Consider the following 26,148-nt stretch of genomic DNA (forward strand, 5'->3'; position numbering starts at 1 on the left):
ATTTGCTGAAATAACCATTATACTGATTTCATATTTTAATGGAAATAACTATAAAGTGGGACCACCAAAATTATTATTTTTTTTTTTTTTTTTTTGTCGCTGTCTCCTGCGTTTGCGAGGTAGCGCAAAGAAACAAATACGATCCATATTAACACTTTACTAACCCTACAGAGACAAGATGAGTCATGTTAATCTTTTCAAAATTCATTGTACTCATCCAGGAAAATCTATTTTTTTACAGCATGTACACCACTCAGTTTCCTAACACTGTATGCTTTCCTATCAACTCTACCATAATCCTCACATTTTGCACTTACTGTACACATGAAGCATATATCAATTGCTTTATGTATGTAGGTATTTGTGCATTTTTATGTAATACCATGTTTATGCAAATAAAACTCTTGAATACATTAGTTTTTCCTGTAATAGCTTCCATTAATTTGCCACTAGCACTTGGCACTCATAACTATGCAACAGTCTAAGATAATAACAGTCAGGAACAAGATTTCTGCACTCACTTTTAGTCAAACACTGGATGCCATTCAATATACAGAAACACGACTAGGTGCAGATACATAACATTATCAATTACATCAATTAATCTGCCATGTATTTCATAGTCTATTATGCAATTTAAAGGACAATAATATGAATTGGAAAAGGCATAACAAAAGACTGCCACACGTCTCATGTTTCCAAACTACTGCTGTTCCTATTCATATAAATCTACAACCTTATTTTTACATAAGATCTGCAGTGATGGCTTGTGTAAAAGATACTTGTAGCATGAGAACGGGGGAGGTGCGCAGATTAGAAAGGATAGTGAGTGGTGGAATGAAGAAGTAAGGTTGTTAGTGAAAGAGAAGAGAGAGGCGTTTGGATGATTTCTGAAGGGAAGTAGTGCAAATGACTGGGAGATGTATAAAAGAAAGATAGGGGAAAGAGGTGAAAAAGGGCAAATGAGAGTTGAGGTGAGAGAGTATTATTAAATTTTAGGGAGAATAAATAGATGTCTTAGAAGGAGGTAAATAGAGTGTGTAGGAAAAGAGAACAAATGGGAACATCAATGAAGGGGGCTAATGGGGAAGTAATAACAAGTAGTGGTGAAGTGAGGAGATGGAGTGAGTATTTTGAAGGTTAGTTGAATGTGTTTGATGATAGAGTGGCAGATATAGGGCATTTTGGTCAAGGTGGTGCAGATATAGGGTGTTTTGGTAGAAGAGGTGGTGTGCAAAGTGAGGGTGTGGAAGAATGGTTTGGTGAACAGAGAAGAGGTAGTGAAAGCATTGTGGAAGATGAAAGCCAGCAAAGCGGCAGGTTTGGATGGTACTGCAGTGGAATTTATTAAAAAAGGGGGTGACTGTGTTGTTGACTGGTGCACAGTGCCATTGTACAAAGGCAAAGGGGACAAAGGTGAGTGCTCTAATTACAGAGGTATGTGTTTGTTAAGCATTCCTGGAATATTATATGGGGGGGTAGTGACTGAGCAGGGTGGTTTCAGAAGTGGTTGAGGATGCGTGGATCAGGTGTATGTTTTGAAGAATGTATGTGAGAAATACTTAGAAAAACAGATGGATTTATGTAGCATTTATGGATCTGGAGAAGGCATATGATGAGTTGATTGAGATGCTTTGTGGAAGGTATTAAGAGCATGTGGTGTGGGAGGTAAGACATGTGTATGAGTAGGAAGAGAGGAAAGTGATTGGTTCCCTGTGAATATTGGTTTGTGGCAGGGGTGCATGGTGTCTCCTTGGTTGTTGAATTTGCTTATGGATGGGGTTGTTAGGGAGTTCACTGCAAGAGATTTCGAGAGAGGGGCAAGTATGCAGTCTGCTCTGGATGAGAGGGCTTGGGAAGTGAGTCAGTTGTTGTTCGCTGATGATACAGTGCTGGTGGCTGATTTGGGTGAGAAACTGCACAAGTTGGTGCTGAGTTTGGTAAAGTGTGTGAAAGAAGAAAGCTGAGAGTAAATGTGAAAATGAGCAGGGTTATTAAGTTCAGTAGGGATGAGGGTCAAGTTAACTGGGAGGTAAATTTGAATGGAGAAAAACTGGAGGAAGTGAAGTGGTTTAGATATCTGGGAGTGGATTTAGCAGTAAATGGAACCATGGAAGTGGAAGTGAGTCACAGGGTGGGGGAGGGGGCAAAGGTGCTAGGAGTGCTGAAAAATGTGTGGAAAGTGAATGTTATCTCAGAGAGCAAAAATGGGTATGTTTGAAGGAATAGTGGTTCCAACAATGTTATATGGTTGCAAGGCATGGGCTATAGATAAGGTTGTGCAGAGGAGGGTGGATGTGTTGGAAATGAAATGTTTGAGGACAATATGTGGTGTGAGGTGGTTTGATCAAGTAAGTAATGAAAGGGTAAGAGAAATGAGTGGTAATAAAAAGAGTGTTGTTGAGAGAGCAGAAGAGGGTGTATTGAAATGGTCTGGTCACATGGAAAGAATTAGTGAGGAAAGATTGACAATGAGGATATATGAGTCAGAGGTGGAGGGAACGAAGGGAAGTGGGAGACCAAATTGGAAGTGGAAGGACGGAGTGAAAAGGATTTTGAGCAATTGGGGCCTGAACGTACAGGAGGGTGGAAGGCATGCAAAGAATAGAGTGAATTGGAACAATATAGTATACTGGGGTTGATGTGCTGTCAATGGATTGAACCAGGGCATGTAAATCGTCTGTGGTAAACCATGGAAAGTTCTGTGGGCCTGGATGTGGAAAGGGAGCTGTGGTTTTGGTGCATTACACATGACAGCTTGAGACAGAGTGTGAACAAATGTGGCCTTTGTTGTCTTTTCCTAGTACTACCTAGTGTGCGCGCGGGGGAAGGGGGAGCTTTTTCATGTGTGGTGGGGTTGCAACGGGAATGGATGAAGGCAGCAAGTATGAATATGCACATGTGTATATATATATGTACATTTCTGTGTATGTATATGTATCTGTACATTGAAATGTATAGGTATGTATATGTGCGTGTGTGGGCGTTTATGTACATGCATGTGTTTGTGGGTGGGTTGGGCCATTCTTTCATCCGTTTCCTTACGCTACCTCGCTAATGCGGGAGAGAGCGACTAAGTATAATGAAAAAAATAATAAAGATCTGCAGTATAAAATGAAATGGAATTTTTCTTGTTCCCCATATAAATATGCTGCATGCTTTAATAATTCTTCAGGTGAATTTCATAAGTTGCATGAAGTTCAGCTAACAAACTTCTACATGCATTACAGAGTCAGATAATAAATGACTATAAATCATAAATTGCTTAACATCCTATGTTTTTGTAAGTAATGTATATGTTCACATGAAGTACATGGTATCATGAAAATATATGTACACCAGTATTATAGCATGATTACTCAAAATTATGGTGCACTGAATTACCAGTTAATCTGATTACTATTGACCAAAATACATGGAAATCTTAATTCCAGTGCACTAATTTGACATCTATTATTTTTAACTATTTTCAAACAAGGGAAAGGATGAGCAACACAGGATGCTCCAAGAATCAGTTTTGTGGAACTTGAGCCCCTGACCCCAGTACTTATAGGCTGGCACAAAAGCAGGTACAAATTCCCCAGGATAGATTTATTGCCTCATTCTTTATTTTCACTCAAATTTGGTAAATATTACCTATACTTAAAGGTTGCTGAGGTATCAAAACAAGAATTGCATTATCATTTGAGTAGTTAAGTGCAATTACTTAAAGAAATTACCCTAACACCACCACAAATCTATAAATCAATAATCTGTTAGAACCTGAATTGAAAAATCCGTTGAGTAGGTAAGTCAAAGCTCTAAGAAAAATTACCCTTCTACCATCCCATACCTACAGAAAAATATTCATACATATATTCAACATAAGAAAAAATTGATTATCTATAAATATATTACTTCTACCACAATATGATCTCAAGCAAAATACATCATTGTACAATCATTTTACACATTACACCTCTGTAATTTGTTTCGTCTTCAAGATAAGCACTTAACTAGGTTAAAAAGGTTATGATCCAAAGCAAGTTCATCCTTTTAATACAGTGTAATGCAAAAACATTTTTTTTTTATGTAAAGAATTAAACATACTCCCTTTCACTAATATATGCAATCAAAACTACTTCATATAGGTTTGTTCCCTTTACCACAGCATGATCTCAGACAAAACAAATTATTGGAAAGTCCCTTTAATACATTTTCATGGCTCATTTCTTTTTCAACCAAAGCACTTTACACAAATATTATTACCAAAACCATGATTCTAAAGTTCATTCTTTTAATACTGTCAGTATGATTTAAAATTATTCTTGGTATATAAACTAGAGACATTCCCCTTCATTTGTATTTACAGTCAAAAGTACTTTTTATGGTTTTGTATGCTGAAATATCAAGTCTGGAGGTTCCCACAACTAAATAAATATGGCAGAGCAATGATAACCAGATCATATCTTTGTGCAAATAGATACTTACATTACAAACACTGCATATTTTCAAACAAATCTCCTCCTTTGACCGTTTCAGATAACTGAACATGCAATGATATATTTTCTTTTTCAAGAAAAAAGATAACAATAGTAAAGAATAAAATACAATTATCACTACTTATATCAGGTAATTATTTCAGATCCCACCCCTACAGTCAACATAAAAAGGTGTGAATTAGAACAATATAAATATGATAAGTATCACAGAAATGTGTAGCCCAGGTAAACAGTAACCACTGACTTACGTCATCTGTCGAAAGTCTTCTAACACCAAAATGCTGCTCGACAACCTGCAAAATATTTTTTAAACTTCAACAACTTTACTTTAGCCAAGGACTCATCTAATAATATACCCATTTCATCTACAATTCAAAATACTTTATATTCTACATTCAGGTATGTTTTGACAAGCACAAAATAACAGCTCCCACCAGTTCCATCTTAATCTACACTCCATTAGACAAACACACTTGAAACCATACTCCCCAGACAAGTATACAAGTACAAGTTATACTGCCTCAGCTGCATTATGGGGCCACCCCATCTCTCTACCATCAAAAACACTGATTCAGTATTTTACAAAACCTCTCACATCATAGATTTAACTTCCACAGGGAAGACACCTCAATTGTCCTGCACTCACCTACAAAGAGAAACACACAGCACCACACTTTTTGACTTGTGGTCCTCCCTTGTGGAAGAGGCTATCTCCCTAAGCACTGGAAAAACCAAAAAGAGGGTGTGCTGAAATGGTTTGAACAAATGGAGAGAATGAGTGATGAAAGGTTGACAAAGATGATGTATGTGTCAGAAGTGGAGGGAACAAAGAGAACAAACTGGAGATGAAAGGATGGAGAGAAAAAGATGCTGAACAATTAGGGCTTAAACATGCAGGAAGGTGAAATGCATGCATGGCATAGAATGAATTGGAACCAGAGGATATGAAGTGTCCAGGATAAACTATGGAAAGGTCTGTAGGGACTGGTTGTGGATATGGAGCAGTGGTTTTGGTATATTACACATGACAGCTCGAAAATGGATGAGAACAAGTGTGGTCTTTCTTCTGTTCCTGGTGCTACTGCAATAATGTGGGAAACAACAATAAAGTATGAAAAAATATTCATATATTTAATAATATGTGACAAGAGGCCCATTCTAGTATTGCTGATCAGGCCTTGACTCCCCCATCCCAAGAAAAAAAGTGCTGCTGATGTGCCAACCTTTTGCAATGCTGTGTGACGGATCCTACCAACATTCTCCCCTCCTTTTATCTTCAATCCTTCGGAATCATTACCACTCACTTAGCCATGCTGCTTTCATAAAATAAACAATTCAGTATCAGCACAGTGAGTGCATTAACTCACCTTCCAAATGCATTAAAGAGGGAAACAATTTCTCCACGTGACAATTGGAACTTGGTTAGCCTTACTGCTGAGAGATCTAATTGCTGATCCACTGGCTGGTCAAAATTGCCAGAGAATAAGATCTTTAGGGCTGTCCCTAAGCCAGTGACCTGCAAAATCAACAAATGGTATAGAGAGAATGCAAGGTTCCAAAGATCTGTTAGTGTGTCATTCAGCCTACTTATTAAAATAGCATGGCTTACTTTGCAAAAGAAGAAAAAAAGTATTACCTAAAAAGGTCATCACTTAACTTTTGGAAGATTAACTACTAAGACCAGCTTCTTTGTTCTGCAATAGGTAGAACATGGAAGGACAAAACTAATGCAGAAGCTGATTTCATAGGGTTAGATATATTTCAGATGAGGGTTCTAAGGGAATGATTTTATTAAGAACATCAGAGGTGTTTTGTATATGAGCAGAGATGATAGCCTCAGACAGTATAAAAAGTAGTGTGCAAGCCTTAGATCTTGAAATATAAAAGTTGTGAATGTGACTGCATGAACTGCTTCCTTTTGCTTCATCCCACATAAATGGGATGGTATGAAAGATGTTGATAATGGATCAAGAAGTATATGTGTTCTTACACCACTCATTTTTTTAACTTTAATTCTGAACTCTCATAATGATGAAGTCTTGTACTGTGTTTCTTTCTTTACATAGTTTCAGACATGCAGAGGTTCTCTTCTCTCCCAGTTATTCTTTCTTTGTACTCGCACACAGCCTTCATTCTTCAGAATGTTTAGGTATTTAATGAATAATGCATTTTACTTGTGAGTAACTCGAGAGTTACAATCAAATTTTATTCTTAAGGCAATTTTTGTCCAAAAATATTTTCAAATCTTACATATAATCTTTGCCTCAGCAAACACTACACGAGAGTTGCCCTCTACCTGTGGCCTGTTAAGGGTGACACACTAAAGGTTGAGAAGTGGCACTGGAGTTCACTAGTTATGGTAACTATTGCCATTGCTACCCTTTTCAAGGAGTTCTAACTGGAACAGGTGTCACAGATATAGATAGATGGCAAGCTGCAAAAAATTACATGTAGAGGTTACTTATAAATATCCCAGGACCAATTTCTTTGAAAGAGCCCTATTGTTACCCAGGACCTCTTTCTAAAGGCTCATGAAGCCCAAGGCTGGGTACTTCCAGTAGCTGGGAAAAGTGGAATCCTTTGCAGTGGAAAAATCTTTGATGAGACTACACTCCCAATGACAATCTATCTATATCCAGGAACTCCCTCACAGGGGTGGCTACACCAAAAGTCTCCATAACTGGTGAACTTCGGTGCCACTTCTTAACCTTTAGTACCTCAACCTTAAGCTGCAGGCAAAGGGCAACTCTAGCACACTGTTTTCAGGGGCTCCTAACTGGTCTGACTGACAGTTTCAACCTACTGTGTCTATATAATATTCCTACCTAATATTCAAACCTACTACTTTTACCTAATGCTCCTGCTTAATGTTCTTATTTACTACTTTTGCTAAGTGTTTCTACCTAATGCTCCTGCCTAATGTTACAACCTTCTACTTCTATCTGTTGCTCCTACCATTTGCTAAGAGCAGGGCTAGCACACAGGGCTCACTGCAGGAAATTCTAGAGTTATGAAAATGAGTCGCATGAGTTTAGTGTTATAAGTCTTGTGCATGACAATGAAAGACAGTATGCTTGTGGACAGAATGTCAATAACCCATATGTGGGTGAGGTTAGAAAGAAAAGACAGCTATTTGGGTCAATGAAGTGCAATTTGACAACCACTGTAATGCTGGTAAAGCCTCTGCAAAGGTGGATTTTTGCCAGCAAAGTCCAGTAACACCCACGTGGAATTTGAAGAGGTGATTCAAATGATTAAAAAGGTAATCATAAATGTGTCCACAGGACATGAATGCTCCTTAGTAAATCAAACCATTAAGTTAAAAATGTAAACAATTACTTTTATGCAAAGTCAAACATAATTCATTAAACAATTCAAAACAGTCTTAAAAAAAATACCCCAAATTAAGTTAGTTTGCAATAAATGAATGCTCAAAAAGAATGTTTTAATATGTTCTAGGATTTCACCATACCTGGAGTTTACCCCACAACTTGCATTTTTCACATCCCACACAATCCATGATGCGACTTATGTTACGAAAGTGTTCCCGGAATTCATCTTTAAGTTTGCCAGCTTGTTGTCCCCCTGTGAACATAGTCCCTTCTTGGAAATGCTCTGGAAAGCTCCTGGGGGAAAATGAGATACATATAATGATTCCATCAAAAACATTTCACTCTAAACCTCTTAATTATAAACTCATAATCACAATCACTGTAGAAACAATACATTATTTTCTGCTACTGCATACTTCAGTAGTAGCAGACCTGGCCAGATACATGCTTGTCCTTGAGTTGTGTGATAACAGTAATATCTTAACATAGAATCAGCTATTGTAATGCAAAAGTGTCACAGACTGTCTTACCTTAATACCTTTTGTGTAATTTTTGATAACTAAAGTGAGTTTTACTTTTATCTTTCATGTTTTTAAAATGGCTGTTTCATTTCGGAACATTAACATATGATTCTCTATTTTTCCTTTTTTGTTTTCAAATCTAAATGTAAGGTAATGAGCTATGGAACAGGTGATCATGCCATATCCACTCCCAGGTATCTAAAAACTCCACTTCCAAAAATTTATGCAGTAAAAACAATTAACCAAATAATGACCATGCAGTACATTAGCCCCTAACCTATTCTATGATAAAACTGATTGTAATATCTACTGACTGATATTTAAATACAATACCTTTCCAATGCTATGGAATTAGCAGGTGATCAAATTTCACTTACTTAACAACAGTTAAGAAATCTCTGACTGCTTTACGCACATCTGCGTCATCATCTTCATCTCCAGTGTAAAATTCTAGGCTTTCCAAATAGGGTGCAGCTTTTGCCAAGGCTCGTAGTTCTTGGAAGAGATGAAAATTTTATCAGGTCATGGAACTTCTGAGTGGAATGGATTGAGAGATGTCATATCAGGCTTGCACAGATGGTTACAGGGGGAAAGGTAGGGAAATGTTTATAATGTATTATTAATATTATCATTACTATAAACAATTAAACAATGTTCTAATATCAATTATCATTATCACTGCATTATTTATTTATATTATCATATTATACTTTGTCTCTGTCTCCCGCGTTAGAGATGTGCCGCAAGTAAACAGACAAAAGAATGGCCCAACCCACCCACACACACATGTACATACATACATGTCCACACACGCACATATACATACCTATACATTTCAATGCATACACATATATACATACACTGACATATACATATATACACATGTATAAAATTCATACTTGCTGCCTTTATTCATTCCCGTTGCCACCCCGCCATACATGAAATAACAACCCTCTTTCCCCGCACGTGTGCAAGGTAGCGCTAGGAAAAGACAACAAAGGCCACAATCGTTCATACTCAATCTCTAGCTGTAATGTATAATCCATCGAAACCACAGCTCCCTTTCCACATCCAGGCCCTCTCAAAACTTTCCATGCTTTATCCCAGATGCTTCACATGCACTGGTTCAATCCACTGACAGCACGTCAACCCCGGTATACCACACCACATCGTTCCAATTCACTCTATTCCTTGCATGCCTCTCACCCTCCTGCATGTTCAGACCCCGATCACTCAAAATCTTTTTCACTCCATCCTTCCACCTCCAATTTGGTCTCTCACTTCTCGTCGTTCCCTCCACCTCTGACATATATATCCTCTTTGTCAATCTTTCCTCACTCATCCTCTCCATGTGATCAAACCATTTCAATACACCCTCTTCTGCTCTCTCAACAACACACTTTTTATTTCCATACATCTCTCTTACCCTTTCATTACTTAGTCGATCAAACCATCTCACACCACATACTGTCCTCAAACATCTCATTTCCAACACATCCACCCTCCTTCGTACAACCCTATCTCTATAGCCCATGCCTTACAACCATATAACATTATTGGAACCACTATTCCTTCAAACATACCCATTTTTGCTTTCCGAGATAATGTTCTCGCCTTCCACACATTTCTCAATGCTCCCAAAACTTTCGCCCCCTCCCCCAACCTGTGACTCACTTCCGCTTCCATGGTTCCATCCACTGCCAAATCCACTCCCAGATATCTGAAACACTTCACTTCCTCCAGTTTTCTCCGTTCAAACTTACCTCCCAATTTGCTTGTTCCTCAACCCTACTGTACGTAATAACCTTGCTCTTATTCACATCTACTCTCAGCTTTCTTCTTTCACACACTTTACCAAACTTAGTCATCAGCTTCTGCAGTTTCTCATCTGAATCAGCCACCAGTGCTGTATCATCAGCGAACAACAGCTGACTCACTTCTCAAGCCCTCTCATCCACAACAGACTGCATCCTTGCCACTCTCTCCAAAACTTGCATTCATCTCCCTAACAACCCCATCCATAAACAAATTAAACAACCATGGAGACATCACACACCCCTGCTGCAAACTGACTCATTGAGAACCAATCACTTTCCTCTCTTCCTACTCGTACACATGCCTTACATCCTCGATAAAAACTTTTAACTGCTTCTAGCAACTTGCCTCCCACACCATATATTCTAAATACTTCCACAGAGCATCTCTATCAACTCTATCGTATGCCTTCTCCAGATCCATTAATGCTACATACAAATCCATTTGTTTTTCTAAGAATTTCTCACATACATTCTTCAAAGCAAACACCTGATCCATACATTCTCTACCACTTCTGAAACCACACTGCACTTCTCCAATCTGATGCTCTGTACATGCCTTCACCCTCTCAATCAATACCCTCCCATATAATTTCCCAGGAATACTCAACAAACTTATACCTCTGTAATTTGAACAATCACATGTATCCCCTTTGCCTTTGTACAATGGCACTATGCATGCATTCCACCAATCCTCAGGCACTTCACCATGAGCCATACATACATTAAATATCCGTACCAACCAGTCAACAACACAGTCACCCCCTTTTTTAATAAATTCCACTGCAATGCCATCCAAACCCGCTGCCTTGCCGGCTTTCATCTTCCGCAAAGCTTTCACTACCTCTTCTCTGTTTACCAAATCATTCTCCCTAAACCTCTCACTTTGCACACCAACTTGACCAAAACACCCTATATCTGCCACTTTATCATCTAACACATCAACAAACCTTCAAAATACTCACTCCATCTTCTTCTCATATCACCACTACTTGTTATTACCTACCCATTAGCCCCCTTCACTGATGTTCCCATTTTTTTCTCTTGTCCTACACTCTTTATTTACCTCCTTCCAAAACATCTTTTTATTCTCCCTCAAATTCAATGTCACTCTCTCACCCTAACTCTCAATTTGCCCTCTTTTTCACCTCTTGCACCTTTCTCTAGACCTCCTGCCCCTTTCTTTCATAGATCTCCCAGTCATTTGCACTATTTCCCTCCAAAAATTGTCCAAATGCATCTCTCTTCTCTTTCACTAATAATCTCACTTCTTCATCCCACCACTCACTACCCTTTCTAATATGCCCACCTCCCACACTTCTCATGCCATAAGCATCTTTTGCACAAGCCATCACTACTTCCCTATATACATCCCATTCCTCCCTCACTCCCCTTATGTCCTTTGCTCTCACCTTTTTTCCATTCTGCACTCAGTCTCTCTTGATACTTCCTCACACAAGTCCCCTTCCCAAGCTCACTTACTCTCACCACTCTCTTCACCCCAACATTCTCTCTTCTTTTCTGAAAACCTCTACAAATCTTCACTTTTGCCTCCACAAGATAATGATCAGACATCCCTCCAGTTGCACCTCTCAGCACATTAACATCCAAAAGTCTCTCTTTCACGCACCTATCAATTAACATGTAATCCAATGATGCTCTCTGACCATCTCTCCTACTTACATATGTATACTTATGTATATCTCTTTTTAAACCAGGTATTCCCAGTCACTAGTCCTTTTTCAGCACACAAATCTACAAGCTCTCTACCATTTCCATGTACAACACTGAACACCCCATGTACACCAAGTATTCCCTCAACTGCCACATTACTCACCTTTGCATTCAAATTATCCATCACTATAACCCGATCTCGTGCAACAAAACTGCTAACACATTCACTCAGCTGCACCCAAAACACTTGCCTCTTATGATCTTTCTTCTCATGACTAGGTGCATAAGCACCAATAATCACCCATCTCTCTCCATCCACTTTCAGTTTTACCCATATCAATCTAGAGTTTACTTTCTTACACTCTATCACATACTCCCACCACTCCTGTTTCAGGAGTAGTGCTACTTCTTCCCTTGCTCTTGTCCTATCACCAACCCCTGACTTTACTCCCAAAACATCCCCAAACCACTCCTCACCTTTTCCCTTGAGCTTTGTTTCACTTAGAGCCAAAACATCCATGTTCCTTTCTTCAAAAATACTAACCATCTCTCCTTTTTTCTCATCCTAGTTACATCCACACACATTTAGACACACCAATCTGAGCCTTTGAGGAGGGTGAGCACTCCCTTGTGACTCCTTCTGTTTCCCCTTTTAGAAAGTTAAAATACAAGGAGGGGAGGGTTTCTAGCCCCCAGCTCCTGTCCCCTTTAATCGCCTTCTACTACACATGGGGAATGCAAGACCTATGATCCAGCACTGTTTGAAATTGTTCGGTTTATTCCCATGAGCCTGCAAAATACCCGTAAACAGCACAGAAGGTAAGACAGGTAACTTCAGAATGGATGTGTCACAGTTTGATGAGTTGATCTTAACACACCTTAGTAAACTTGTTTATGTGTCATATAAAATTACATAAAGAAGACAGCCATATCTACATATATCTGTGTACAACAGGAATTAAAATTTTTCACTTACCTAGTAAATATAAAAAATACAAATTTTTCAGACGTTGAGGTCCCTCCCCTCCAGTCAGCTCTGGGTCAAACCTCTGTTGGAATTCTTCTACATTGTAACCCCATAAACCTTCCTTCGATTCCGTGAAACCTTCCTTATCTGATAATAAACATTACTATGATGAAACCATTACAAATTTCACCAATACAACATACTATTCATCATTCAAGAAAATCTCAGCATTATGGATCACTGGAATGTAAAAGCACTGCAAGAGAAATCCTTAAACTGTAGTAAAGTCATTAATTTCATCACTTGTTTGGATGACTGGATATTGCCATCATTGAATGTACCAATGCATCAGCAAAGTTTTATAACTTTTGTGTAAACTGATACATTAATACGATTTTTCATGCATTATTGTGTTGGTAAACTAACATACCAATTATCCTTTATATCCTATCACAATCTTTTATACATTTCAATCCTTTCATTATGCCAAGCCACTATTCTAGTGTGACACAGAACTATGCACTGCACAACCATTGTGAATCTAAACCTTCAGGCTTTTATATGAATTTCCATGCAAAGTATGATTCCAAATTTATCCAAGGATGTCACAATGAACCTAACAACAGCTGGAAAATATATCATAATACACATAAACCCATAAATTATTTAGAGAATGCAACAATAAGCCTAATGGATACTGAAAGCCACATCCTAATTCTGTTATCTGTTAATGATCTCAACAAAATACATTTATGGATTTTGGGTTGTGCATTGCATGTGTGTGTAAGTGTGTTATGTGTACATGTTTGTATGTTAGCTTACATGTATGTATGTATACATCAAATCCAGTGTTTGTAGTTAAAGGCAGTATCTTAGATACATTTAAAATTCTGCTTCATGAATATTTTGCTTCACGTACATGACTAACACTAACTGCACCTCGTTAGTCACACGGAGAATTTGCAGGTTTTCCTCTCTGAATCATCTGTATGTCCTCTATTCTTAAAATCTAAATCTGTGCGTTTCTGATATCTCCACTATCATAAACAGCCTAGAAAAGAACTCAAGAAGTCTATTGCTTTTTTAATTCCTTCCTTTGTACACTTTTGGGGATATAGCTGCAGAGTAATGGGGCCACATCTCTTCAACTGACCCTAGTATCATACAACATTATACACTTTTGTATAGTGTCAGCAATCACAATTTCATTCGCTTAGCTTATTCCACTCATCTGTGTGTAAGTGCAGTTAATTATCTGTACAGTTTAGGAAGAGGGTCAGTAGTTGTTGGGCTCCATGGCTTGAACTTTATCATACAACCTTTTAAACATTTGTGTGGTGTCAGCATTCACAATTCTATCCCATTATCTTTCTGTACAAGGAGAAAAGGAAGACTGGAAAAAATGGTCACATATATAGAATCAACTGACTACAGCTCAGCATATTTCAGACATAGATGCCAGAGGAATGACTGGAGGGAGAGAAAGTACAATGGAATCATGTAATTTCAGGTTGTATAAATAGAGATAGTCTCACTTGACAAGAATACAAAGTCCAGGAAATCTTGTTTTAACATACTGGGAAAGGGTGAGCAATGTTGAGAGGATGTGTGTACCTGATCCAATTTAATAAATTAAATTGGGAATGGAGTAATGATAATACAGGATGATCTATATTGTGGTTGATTTGGGCAAATGTCTTTGGTTATCATTACCTCTTATGAATAATCAAAGAGGGTTTGAAGATTTTTTTTTTTTGATATTCATAAAAGTTAGAGATTCAAACATCTGTTAAAATAAATTTTAGCTTTCTGTTAAATAAATTCTCTCTCTAATTTAAATGTTACATTAACATGAAATTCTGGTAATGAGCTATATGGGGGGACCCCTGTACTTCTCTCGAGGATGTTTTTCCAAAAGCAATGAAGGTGACTGTATCTATTGCCAACTAAAAGTGCTATTTGTTAAAGTCATGTAATTTTCATGATATGTATACAGCATGTGCAGAGGAAGCTTCTCTGCTATATGAAGGTTCTAAATACTTATCCTTCTTTCATGAGAGAATACTGTAGAATATCAATCTGTTACAGAATTCAGTTCCCTAAAAAAAGTTTACAAATAAACAGACTACCATCACTGTACCTGAGAGAAGATAACGAGCTGAAAGATGGATATTGATGCTTGTGTGGAGCCCCGAGATGGCACGGTAGAATGCACGCTTTTCTAAGCACATATCTGAAAAATTGTACATAAATGGCTACTCTTAATCATTTCTATCATACACAACACTGAAGTGAAAAGTCATAAAATATAATGTCACAATAATGAAACTGACATATAACCTCATTTCACAAATACATTCATATCTTACCCACAGATTAATAACATTTATGAAAAGGAAAACTCGAGTGGATATCAAGTGATTTTCATGGAAAGAAGAGTTATCAAAAACTTACAAGAACTATTTGCTAACAGAAAGTTTTGTGGGGCCTGGATGTGGAAAGGGAGCTGTGATTTTGGTGCATTATACATGACAGCTAGAGACTGAGTGTGAACGAATGTGGTCTTTGTTGTCTTTTCCTAGCACTACCTCACACATGTGCAGGGGTTGTCATTTCATGTGTGGTGGGGTGGCAACGGGAATGAATAAAGGCAGCAAGTATGAACTATGTACATGTGTATATATGTATATGTCTGTGTATGTATATATATGTATACATTGATATGTATAGGTATGTATGTGTGTATGTGTGTGAGGACATGTATGTAGGTGGGTTGGGCCATTCTTTCATCTGTTTCCTTGCACTACCTTGCTAACATGAGAGACAGCAACAAAGTATGAAAAAAAAAATGTCACAGGATAAAGCTAATTAGTATCCATTTAGTATTCCCAATTATAACATGTAAAGATAAGAGACTAAATAGTGAGTTACAACATACATCATCATCTAAGAATATATCATGAAAAACAAAACTTTTTCTGAGACTGAAGAACAAAAAATAAATTGTTATTCTATATACCAATACCAATAGGATGGGGTAGTGCCAGGAATGGATGAAGGCAAGTAAGTACGAATATGTACATGTGTATATATGTATATGTTGATATGTATCTGTATGTATATGTGTGTGTCTGGGCATTTATGTATATATGTATACGAGTGGATGGGCCATTCTTCATCTGTTTCCTGGCACTACCTCGCTGATGCAGTATACGGCAATCAAGTATAATAAAATAGAATGAATATAAATATATATCCCTCTGGGGATAGGGGAGAAAGAATACTTCCTACATAGTCCCTGCGTGTCGTAAAAGGTGACTAAAAAGGAAAGTTGCCGGGGGCTGGAAATCCTCCCTTCCAGGTTTTACTTTATCCAGAATAAAATGTTTATTTATTCATTATACCTCCCCCACCTTTTAGAAAGTAAAATACAAGGAGGGAAGGGTTTGAAGCCCCCTGCTCCCACCCCCTTTAGTCCCCATCTACGACACGCAGGAAATACGTGGAAAGTATTCTTTCTTTCTAAAAGGAGAAACAGAAGGAGACAAGCAGGGAGTGCTAATCATCCTTGAAGGTTCAGACTGGGGTGTATGAATGTGTGTGGATGTAACCAAGATGAGAAAAAAAAGGAGAGATAGGTAATTTGTTTAAGGAAAGGAACCTGGATGTTTTGGCTCCGGGTGAAACGAAGCTCAAGGGTAAAGGGGAAGAGTGGTCTGGGAATGTTTTGGGAGTAAAGTCAGGGGTTAGTGAGAGGACAAGAGCAAAGGAAGGAGTAGCACTCCTGACGCAGAAGTTGTGGGAATATGTGACAGAGTGTAAGAAAGTAAACTCTAGACTGATAAGGGTAAAACTGAAAATGGATGGAGAGATGGGTGATTATTGGTGCCTATGCACCTGGTCATGAGAAGAAAGATCATGAGAGGCAAATGTTTTGGGAGCAGCTGAGAGAGTGTATTAGCAGCTTTGATGCATGAAACTGGGTTACAGTGATGGGTGATTGGAATGCAATGTTGAGTAATGTGGCAGTTGAGGGTATAATTGGTGTACATGGGGTGTTCTGTGTTGTAAATGGAAATGGTGAGGAGCTTGTGGATTTGTGTGCTGAAAAAGGACTGGTGACTGGGAGTACCTGGTTTAAAAAGAGAGATATACATAAGTATACGTATATGAGTAGGAGAAATGGCCAGAGGGTGTTACTGGATTATGTATTTATTGATAGGCATGTAAAAGAGAGGGGGAGGTGTGTGGTGATGAAGAGAGTGTGGTTGAGAGAGCAGAGGAGGGTGTGATGTGGTGGTTTGGATGCATGGAGGGGGTAAGGATCGACACGGGGATATATGTGTCAGAGGTGGAGGGAAGAGGGAGAAGCGGGAGACCAAATTGGACGTGGAAGGCTGGAGTGAAAAAGATTTTGAGCGATCGGGGCCTGAACATGCAGGAGGGTGAAAGGCATGCAGGGAATAGAGTGAATTGGAATGATATGGTATACCAGGGTTGACCTGCTGTCAATGGATTGAACCAGGGCATGTGAAGCATCTGGAGCCTGGATGTGGAAAAGGAGTTGTGGTTTCAGTGCATTACACATGACAGCTAGAGACTGAGCGTGAACAAATGTGGCCTTTTTGTCTGTTCAGTCCACTGACAGCAGCATCAACCCGGGTATACCATATCATTCCAATTCACTCTATTCCTTGCATATCTCTCACCTTCCAGTAGGTTCAGGCCCTGATTGCTCTAAATCTTTTTCACTCCATCCTTCCACCTCCAATTTGGTCTCTCACTTCTCCTTGATCCCTCCACCTCTGCCACATATATCCTCTTTGTCAACCTTTCTTCACTCATTCTCTCCATATGTCCAAACCATTTCAACAAACCCTCTTCTGCTCTCAACTACACTCTTTTTTAATACCTCCACATCTCTCTTACCCTTTCATTACTTAATCAAACCACCTCACACCATATACTGTCCTCAAACATTTCAATTCCAACACATCCACCCTCCTCCACACAACCCTATCTATAGCCGATGCCTCGAAACCATATAATATTGTCAGAACTACTATTCCTTCATACGTATCCATTTTTGCTCTCTGAGATAACGTTCTCTCTTTCCAAATTCTTCATCGCTCTTGGAACCTTCGCCCCCTCCACCACCCTATGACTCGCGACTGTTTCCATGGTTCCACTCACAGCTAAGTCCACTGCCAGATATCTAAAACACTTCACTTCCTCCTATTTTTCTCCATATAAACTCACATACCAACTAACCCTGCTGAACCTAATAACCTTGCTCTTATTCACATTTACTCTGAACGTTCTCCTTTCACATGCTTTTCCAAACTCAGTCACCAGCTTCTGAAGAAAAAAATAAATTCATTTCTTCATATGTGAAAGCTATGAATGGGGTTTCCCCAAACATGCAAATTATCAAAGTCATATACTATATCACTGAGGAGGTGTAAAATAAGAGACAGCAATAGATGAGCATCAAAGCACTTCCAAATAAGAGAAAAATAAGTACTATGAGATCAGTAGCAACCTCCCACAATTACAATAACAACTCAACAATGCATTCCTCCTCATCCTTCAATTCTACTACTTCTTTCACTCATTCTGTATACTGTCTAAACACAACTTCCTCAATAACTTGGACAAGATATCTTGGTGGGGAAGACAAAATCTGGTTTAGTCAAATGCCTCCAAGACTCGGTTTCTGACCACTGCTAGCAAAAATTCCTCACAACTTTCCACTCTCCATCGACGATTCTGTAATTGCACTTTTTGACGCAATGAATATACTTGGTTTTACTGTAACATCCACACTATCTTGAAAGCCTCACATTACAGAAACAGCTATGTCTACCTCTAGGAAACTAGGAGTCCTGTTTAGATGTTGAAATTTCTTTGCTTTCAAGCATTTGTTCCGATTATACAATGGATTGATCCGACTATGTATGGAGTACTGCTCTTACATCTGGAGTCATTCTAGCTCCACATCCTTACTTTATAGAGCTGAGTTGAAAGTGGTCCAAGTTATCAGCAGTCCCAGGACAATTTCAAAATCTGATCCACTTCCCCAGTGCTGCAATGTTGGTTACTTTCCTTTTTCTATGGGTATTACTTTGCTTTTTACTCCTGATAGCTAGTTGCTTGTGTGCCCCCACCACTAGCTAAACTGCACAACACTTGGCAAGCTGCTGTGTCACATGATTACTGTGTGGCCAAAGCTAACCCAAGGGAGGGCTGTTTTCATTACTTTTTCTTTTCCCATAACTTGTAGCTCTGGAAAACTGCCATCTCATGTCCTTCCCAATAACTATAACCTTGCACCTTTTCAAAGACAAGTGTTTTAATTCCTCCAAAATATGGAAATACTTTTCCTTTTCTCTTTCTTTTCCTTTCCATTAACCTCTTTACATTTCAATTATGGCTTGGCCACAATGTGGACCTTCGTCCGTAACCACAGCCCCCAATGGAAAGAAAAAAAATTTCCTTTGTCTACCGCAACTTAGCCACTAACTATCATCTTCATAATATCAGCAGTGATCCTCACCATTACAACTATGGCTCTACTGTCCATGCATTATGCCTCTCCAAGTGATAAAAACCTTTGTGTGCTGACTACCATAGCATTATGCTTCCCTTTCTTAACTAAATTGGTGATAATCTACCAATGATATCTTCATTACACAAGCATTAACCTTCTCATCTTCATCCTGAGGCATTCATTTAACCAACATAAGTACGATCTATCAATCTATATCTCTGAGGCCCATTCCTTTCGGGAACTTGCACAAGGGGTGGTCTCGGCAAAAGCTGCTTTTTAGCTTTTTGTACCTCACCCTTAACATGCCACTGGCAAAGGACAACTCAAGCACAGTGTTTTCAGAGGCTCCTACCTAATGTTCTTGCTGACTACTTTTGCCTAATGTGTCTACAATGTTCCAACCTACTACTTTTACTTAATGCTCCCGCCTATATTGATACCTACTAATACTACTGCTACCTAATGTTTCTACCTAATGCTCTTGCATAATGTTCCTATTTTCTCTCCATCTTGACTGAAGGTCATATCCTTAGACAAAATATTCTAATTAAATGACCCTTTGTTAATGATATAAAGTGATTTTAAAAGCAAATATTAAGTATCGGTGCAATGAACATAGGTAATGATAAATTATATCAAAACAGCAATAATGGTATAATCAAATACCTTTGGTGTCACTTACCTCCAATATTACTGAAATCTGGATATGGTCCACGGTTTCCCGTTGGTCTGCAAGAAAAGACTGTCATATGCAAATCCTTTACAAAATAAAATGGCTACAACTGTAAGTAAAGAGGATACTTAATTTGGGAGTAAAAATGCTCCTTGTTTTTCTCTCATAAGCATTAATACTTTCAAAAGAGATGATTTTTGCAAAGCTTTAAGAAAACTACATCTGAAGAATTTCATGTGAATAATATGAGCAATCACTAGTTAGAGAAAATGTAGAAAAGTACATAAACCCCCACACAGCAATGTCTCTTTTTCCCTAATAAATCTTAATCTTGGATATATCTGTTAACAATCAGTTTACACAAAAATGCTGCTTGATGATATTAATTTCTGCATTCAACAAAAATTCTTCAGGTGTATAAAAATAATGCAGGTTCTGGAGGACCATTTCTCTATTGTAAGTGTAAAAGAGAAATAGGATATGGGTAACAGGTGTTTGTTTTGAAGAATTTTAATGAGAAACACTTATATATGACAAATATATCCTCTCTGTCAACCTTTCCTCTCATTCTCTCCATATGTCTAAACCATTTTAACACACCCTCTTCTGCTATTTCAACCACACTCTTTCCATTACCATATATCTCTCTTATCCTTTCATTTCTTATTTGATTATACAAATTCACACCACATACTGTCCTCAAACATTACATTTCCACCAGATCCACCCTCCTCCACACAACCCTACGGTTGTAAGTACCATCTAAATGCCTCTCTTTTCTCTTTCACTAGCAACATCACTTCTTCTTCTCACCATTCAATACCTTTTCTAATCTGCTCACCTCCCACCTTTCTCATGTCACATGCATCTCTTACCCATACCATAACTGCTTCCCCAAATACATCCATTCTTCACTCACTCCCCTCACTTCATTTGCTCTCACCTTTTGCCAGTTTACACTTAATCTCTTCTGGTATTTCTTCACACAAGTCTCATTTCCAAGCTCACTTACTCTCTTCTCCCAAACATCGTTTCCTCTTTTTCATAATCTTCTACAAATCTTAACCTTTGTCTCCACAAAATAAAGATAAAAAATCCCACAAGCTGCCCCTTTCAGCACATTTACATCCAAAAGTTTCTCTTTTACATGTCTACATACTGATATTTTTTATATTCATTATTTTGCTTTGTCGCTGTCTCCCACATTAGCGAGGTAGTGCAAGGAAACAGACAAAAGAATGGCCCAACCCACCCACATACACATGTATATACATACGTGTCCACCACGCAAATATACATACCTATACATCTCAACGTATACATATATATACACACACAGACATACACATATATACACATGTACATAATTCATACTGTCTGCCTTTATTCATTCCCATCGTCACCCCGCCACACATGAAATAAAAACCCCCTCCCCCCTCATGTGCACGAGGTAGCACTAGGAAAAGACAACAAAGGCCACATTCGTTCACACTCAGTCTCTAGCTGTCATGTAATAATGCACCGAAACCACAGCTCCCTTTCCACATCCAGGCCCCACAGAACTTTCCATGGTTTACCCCAGACGCTTCACATGATATGTGATTGATATGTAATCTAATAATGCCCTCTGATAATCTCTCTTACTCAAATATGTATACTTGTGTATATCTCTCATTTTAAACCAGGTATTCTCAATCACCAGTATTTTTTGGCACAAAAATCCACAACCTCTTCACCATTTCCATTCACAACACTGAATACCCTATGTACACCAATTACACCCTCAAATGCCACATTAATCACCTGCGCATTCATATCATCCATCACCAATATCCGGTCTCATGCATCAAAACTATGGACTCACTCACTCAGCTGCTTCTAAAACATTTGCCTCTCATGATCTTTTTTCTCATGACCACATGCATAAACACCAATAATCACCCATCTCTCACCATCCACTTTTAGTTTTATCCATATCAATCTAGAATTCTCTTCCTTACATTCTATCACACACTCACACAACTTCTGCTTCAGCAGTGCTACTCCTTCCGTAGCACTTGTCCTCTCACCAATGCCTGAGTTTACTCCCAAGATGTTTCCAAACCATTCTCCTCCTTTACTCTTGAGCTTTCTTTCACTGAGAGCCAGAACATCCAGGATTCTTTCCTCAAACATACTACCTACTTCTCCTTTCTTCACATCTTGGTTACATCCACACACATTCAGACACACCAATCTGAGCCTTCGAGGAGGATGAGCACTTTGCGCTTGACTCTGTCTTCTGTTTCCTCTCTTAGAAACTGAAATACAGAAGGGGAAGGTTTCCAGACCCCAGCTCCTGTCCCCTTAACTTGCCTTCTTTCAAAATCATCATCTACTCTTTCTTTGCTTTCCTCTATCAGTTTAACATTCTGCTTACACATTTTATATTCTTCCCTCCTCCTTTGCTGACCTTCTATTGGTACATTCCTTAAAACAATTTACCATATGCCTTTTTCTTCTCTTCAGCAGCATTTTTAATCTCTTCTGTTTACTATGCACTGCCCTTCTTATTCCTATATGTTACATTCCCTGGGGAGAGGGGAGAAAGAATACTTCCCACATATTCCCTGCATGTCGTAGTAGGCAACTAAAAGGGGTGGGAGCAAGGGGCTGGAAATCCTCTCCTTCTTTTTCAAAAGAAGGAACAGAGAAGGGAGCTAAGTGAGGATTTTTCCTTCGGTTTGGTTCTCTCTTCTTAATGCTAACTTGCTAAAGCAGGAAAAGGCAAATGTTCATTAAAAACAATCTCATGACCTTGTCTCCAACTACTATTTCTGCAACCTTAAATAGTATTACTCTATACATATTAAACACCTTATTCACATTTGACTGTCCCTACTTTCACTGTACTTCCATCTAAGCTTTCAGTTACGTTCCTTTCATACTCCTCCCTGCATTTTTTCAGTCTCATCTTTTTGCTTGCTAACACTTTTACTTCTCCATTCTTTCTTACACCATACTTCCACTTCTCCCTGATCCTCACCCCCACAAGAGCCATGAAATGGTCAGTCCCTTCAGAGAATCCTCTCACAACTCTAGCATCTAGCACAGACTTTCTCAATCTTTCATCCACTGCCACATAACCAATCACAGTCTTTTGCCCTTCTCTTCCAACATTCATCATCCATGTATACCCGTAGATTATCTTGTGCTTATATACGGTGTTTGTAAAGAATAAACACCTCTCAGCACAGATATCCACAAGACTACTTCCAATCTCATTTACTTCAGGCACTCCCCATTTACCAACTATCTCACCATTTTCACCACATCCCACTTTCACTTTACCCATTACGATCATGTTTCTCTCATTCAAAAACTGTTTCCACTGTCATCCAAATTTCTCCAGAAATGCTTCATTTCATCCTCACCTCATACAGTCTTCAAATACACAGGTGCATAAACACATACCGATGCATAATTCATTATTCCTGTCTTTCCTTTCACCCACACTATTCTTAATCCATTCTATCCATACTCTGTAACATGCTTCCACACTCTCAGTGATACCAGATTGCACACCATTCTTACCCTCTTCCCCGATAAGTTTCATTCATTCCCATCCATAAGACTCCTCCTTCTATGCCCTCCCATGACTTGCATTCATCATTTCCATTTTCACTCTATACATCCTGCCTAAGGATATGGGTTTCCCCAATCCCTAACACAAGCTTTCTCCTTTTTACTCTCGCTGGTCACCCCATTTACATTCACCACCATCACCCTTAATCACTCATCTCTTTTACTCCTTGGCATAACTAGAAGACTTCAGTGCAGTTTCTTAGCCTTTTGTGCCTCACCCCTGGCAGGCCATTGCCAACAGAGGCAGCAAGGCTCAAAAACCGTTCCTCCCCCCCAAAAAAAACTAAAACGTCCCAGCACACCTCAAGTGTTTGTCTGCATTTAGAAAAGTTCCAACACTATAAGTGTAGTAATGAGGTCATCAGAAGGTGGGGTGAGACTTTGATACTTCAGAAAACTAAAGTATTCCCTGGAGGCACTAAAACTTGGAAACTTTCACTAATTCTGTGCTTATTCACAGTAGCAGCAGCTCCTAACCTCACTGGTTATGATACTGCCATTGTGCAAAGCAGTGGCTACATCTTTACAATTACTATGCAACTTACTGTTTGTCACAGAATGCTATCTATGTAACTTTAGAGGTATTAATCTAAGTACTAGCTCATTCTAAATCATCTTTTTCATCTTGTTTAATGAAAAAAAGAAAAGTTCATTCCTACTTGTTCAAACCAATTAATACACCTAATAAATGATAAAGAATGTGAAAAAACTTAAAAGTGGTTGTATACATGACAAAAAAAAATTACTTACTTGAAGCAATTTTCCTGGTATATGCTTCTCCAAATGCGATGTGCAGAGGGTCCTGCATACCCAGTATATCTCTCAGGGTTCAGAAGGAGGTCAACATATTCACTGTCTGCAGACAACTCATCATCTAAGTAACAAAAGCTATCTTGAACACTATCGTGTGCAGCCCAGCGCTCAAACCCATCAATCGATTCTTTGCTGCAAATGAAAAAATAACTGAGCTGTGGTAATTACACAATACTAAGCTGAACGAAAACACAAGACCTAGATATGATGAACTTAGCATTGGTAATGAAAAAAAATTCCCAACACTACCAGAAAGCATCATAAAAACAACACATTAGCATAGATTTCTTTTTTAATCCACTTCTGCCTTCGTAAGGTATGATCATTTGCACACATCCACTCACCCTCATCCCTTCCCACCCGCACACATCCCTTACTGTCCTGATAAAAACTCATCAATGCATTTAATTGCTTTCATTTACCCTTTATATTCACAACAACTTCTACAATGCCTCTACTTTTTCCAGATATATAAATGCTACACACAATTCACCCTCTTTCTTTAAGTATCTACCACACAAATTCTTCAAAGCAAACATCGATTCCATACATCCTTTTAAAGTTCTTCCCTCTTCATATGTATTGTGCCTGCCATCACTTTTTGAATCAACCCTCTCCCATGCCTGTTACTTGGAATACTAAACAGCCTAGCACTTCTGTAGTTCGAACATTTCCTTTTACATCCCTTGCCTCATACAGGAACACTAAACATATAGTCTGTCAGTCAATTACCTTCTGCCACATAGATCCTCTTTGTCAGTCTTTCTTTACTTATCCTCTCCATATAGGGGTCAATGTGCTGTTAATGAACTAAACTAGGACATAAAAAACAGTCTTGGGAATATGTACCTGGTCTGTTGAATTTACCCGCAGATGGTGGGCTTTGCTTTCTGTGCATATACATGATAGCCGTAGAGTATATCTGTGAATCAGTAACACTCTAGTTATGATTAAAAAAAATCCCAGATACAACATATTTAGTGATCTTACCTGAGAGTAGTGTTGAGGTAGCCTAAATCATTTTCATCATCACAGTCCTTAGTGTTCATATGAGACTTTTTCTTTAGTGTTTGTGACTTATCAATTCCATTACGGATGACAGTTCCCTTAATACCCTCAGGAACCTGGAAGAATTGGAAGTATTCAGTTTTGTAGCTAAATCTATTGTTCTCAGAGGCAAATTATTTATGGCAAAGCTAAAGTTAGTCACTACAATAAACAGCATGAATTCACCACAGACCAAGAATACTTATCGGAAAATGTACAGAAGACAGTAGACCCCCTACCACAGACCAATGCTAACATTACACATGGTTTTAATAATATATGTTAGTATATTCATCTCTCCGGCATCAAACACTTTTCAAAGAACAGCTCTGAAGATACACTGAACAAATATCTACGAGGTAACAAATACTCATGACTGCAAATTATATCACATATGGCCTTATCAAAATCCATCCTTATGAAACTCCCTAAAATGTTAAGTCATGTGTTCAAATCATATAATTTATGTCCATATACCATGGAAAGGTCTGTGGGGCCTTGACGTGGATAGGAAGCTGTGGTTACGATGCATTACATAACAGCTAGAGACTGAGTGTAAAGAAATATGGCCTGTTTTGTCTGTTTTCCCAGTGCTCCCTTGCTGAAGTGGGGGTAGTAATGCTACTTCATGTGGGGCAGGGTGGCACCAGAA

At 38.6% G+C, this 26,148-nt stretch overlaps 1 protein-coding gene across 2 annotated transcripts in view; it reads right to left on the reverse strand.

Moving 5' to 3' along the window:
* Positions 1 to 409: 409 nt before the first annotated feature.
* Ero1L (endoplasmic reticulum oxidoreductin-1-like protein) overlaps positions 410 to 26,148 on the reverse strand; it is a 37,061-nt gene continuing 11,322 nt past the window's right edge. For both annotated transcript variants that reach the window (XM_071676497.1, XM_071676495.1), the window contains 9 exons: positions 25,440 to 25,573; positions 24,387 to 24,581; positions 20,022 to 20,068; positions 14,930 to 15,022; positions 12,799 to 12,936; positions 8,712 to 8,829; positions 7,954 to 8,107; positions 5,849 to 5,997; positions 410 to 4,774 (listed from right to left, as the gene is read on the reverse strand). In XM_071676497.1, the coding sequence (XP_071532598.1) occupies positions 4,726 to 4,774; positions 5,849 to 5,997; positions 7,954 to 8,107; positions 8,712 to 8,829; positions 12,799 to 12,936; positions 14,930 to 15,022; positions 20,022 to 20,068; positions 24,387 to 24,581; positions 25,440 to 25,573 (1,077 nt within the window). In that variant the 3' untranslated portion in view covers positions 410 to 4,725. The remainder of the gene's footprint in view (positions 4,775 to 5,848; positions 5,998 to 7,953; positions 8,108 to 8,711; positions 8,830 to 12,798; positions 12,937 to 14,929; positions 15,023 to 20,021; positions 20,069 to 24,386; positions 24,582 to 25,439; positions 25,574 to 26,148) is intronic.

This window comes from Panulirus ornatus, chromosome 23, assembly GCF_036320965.1.
Source record: "Panulirus ornatus isolate Po-2019 chromosome 23, ASM3632096v1, whole genome shotgun sequence".
Classification (NCBI taxonomy): Eukaryota; Metazoa; Arthropoda; class Malacostraca; order Decapoda; family Palinuridae; genus Panulirus; species Panulirus ornatus.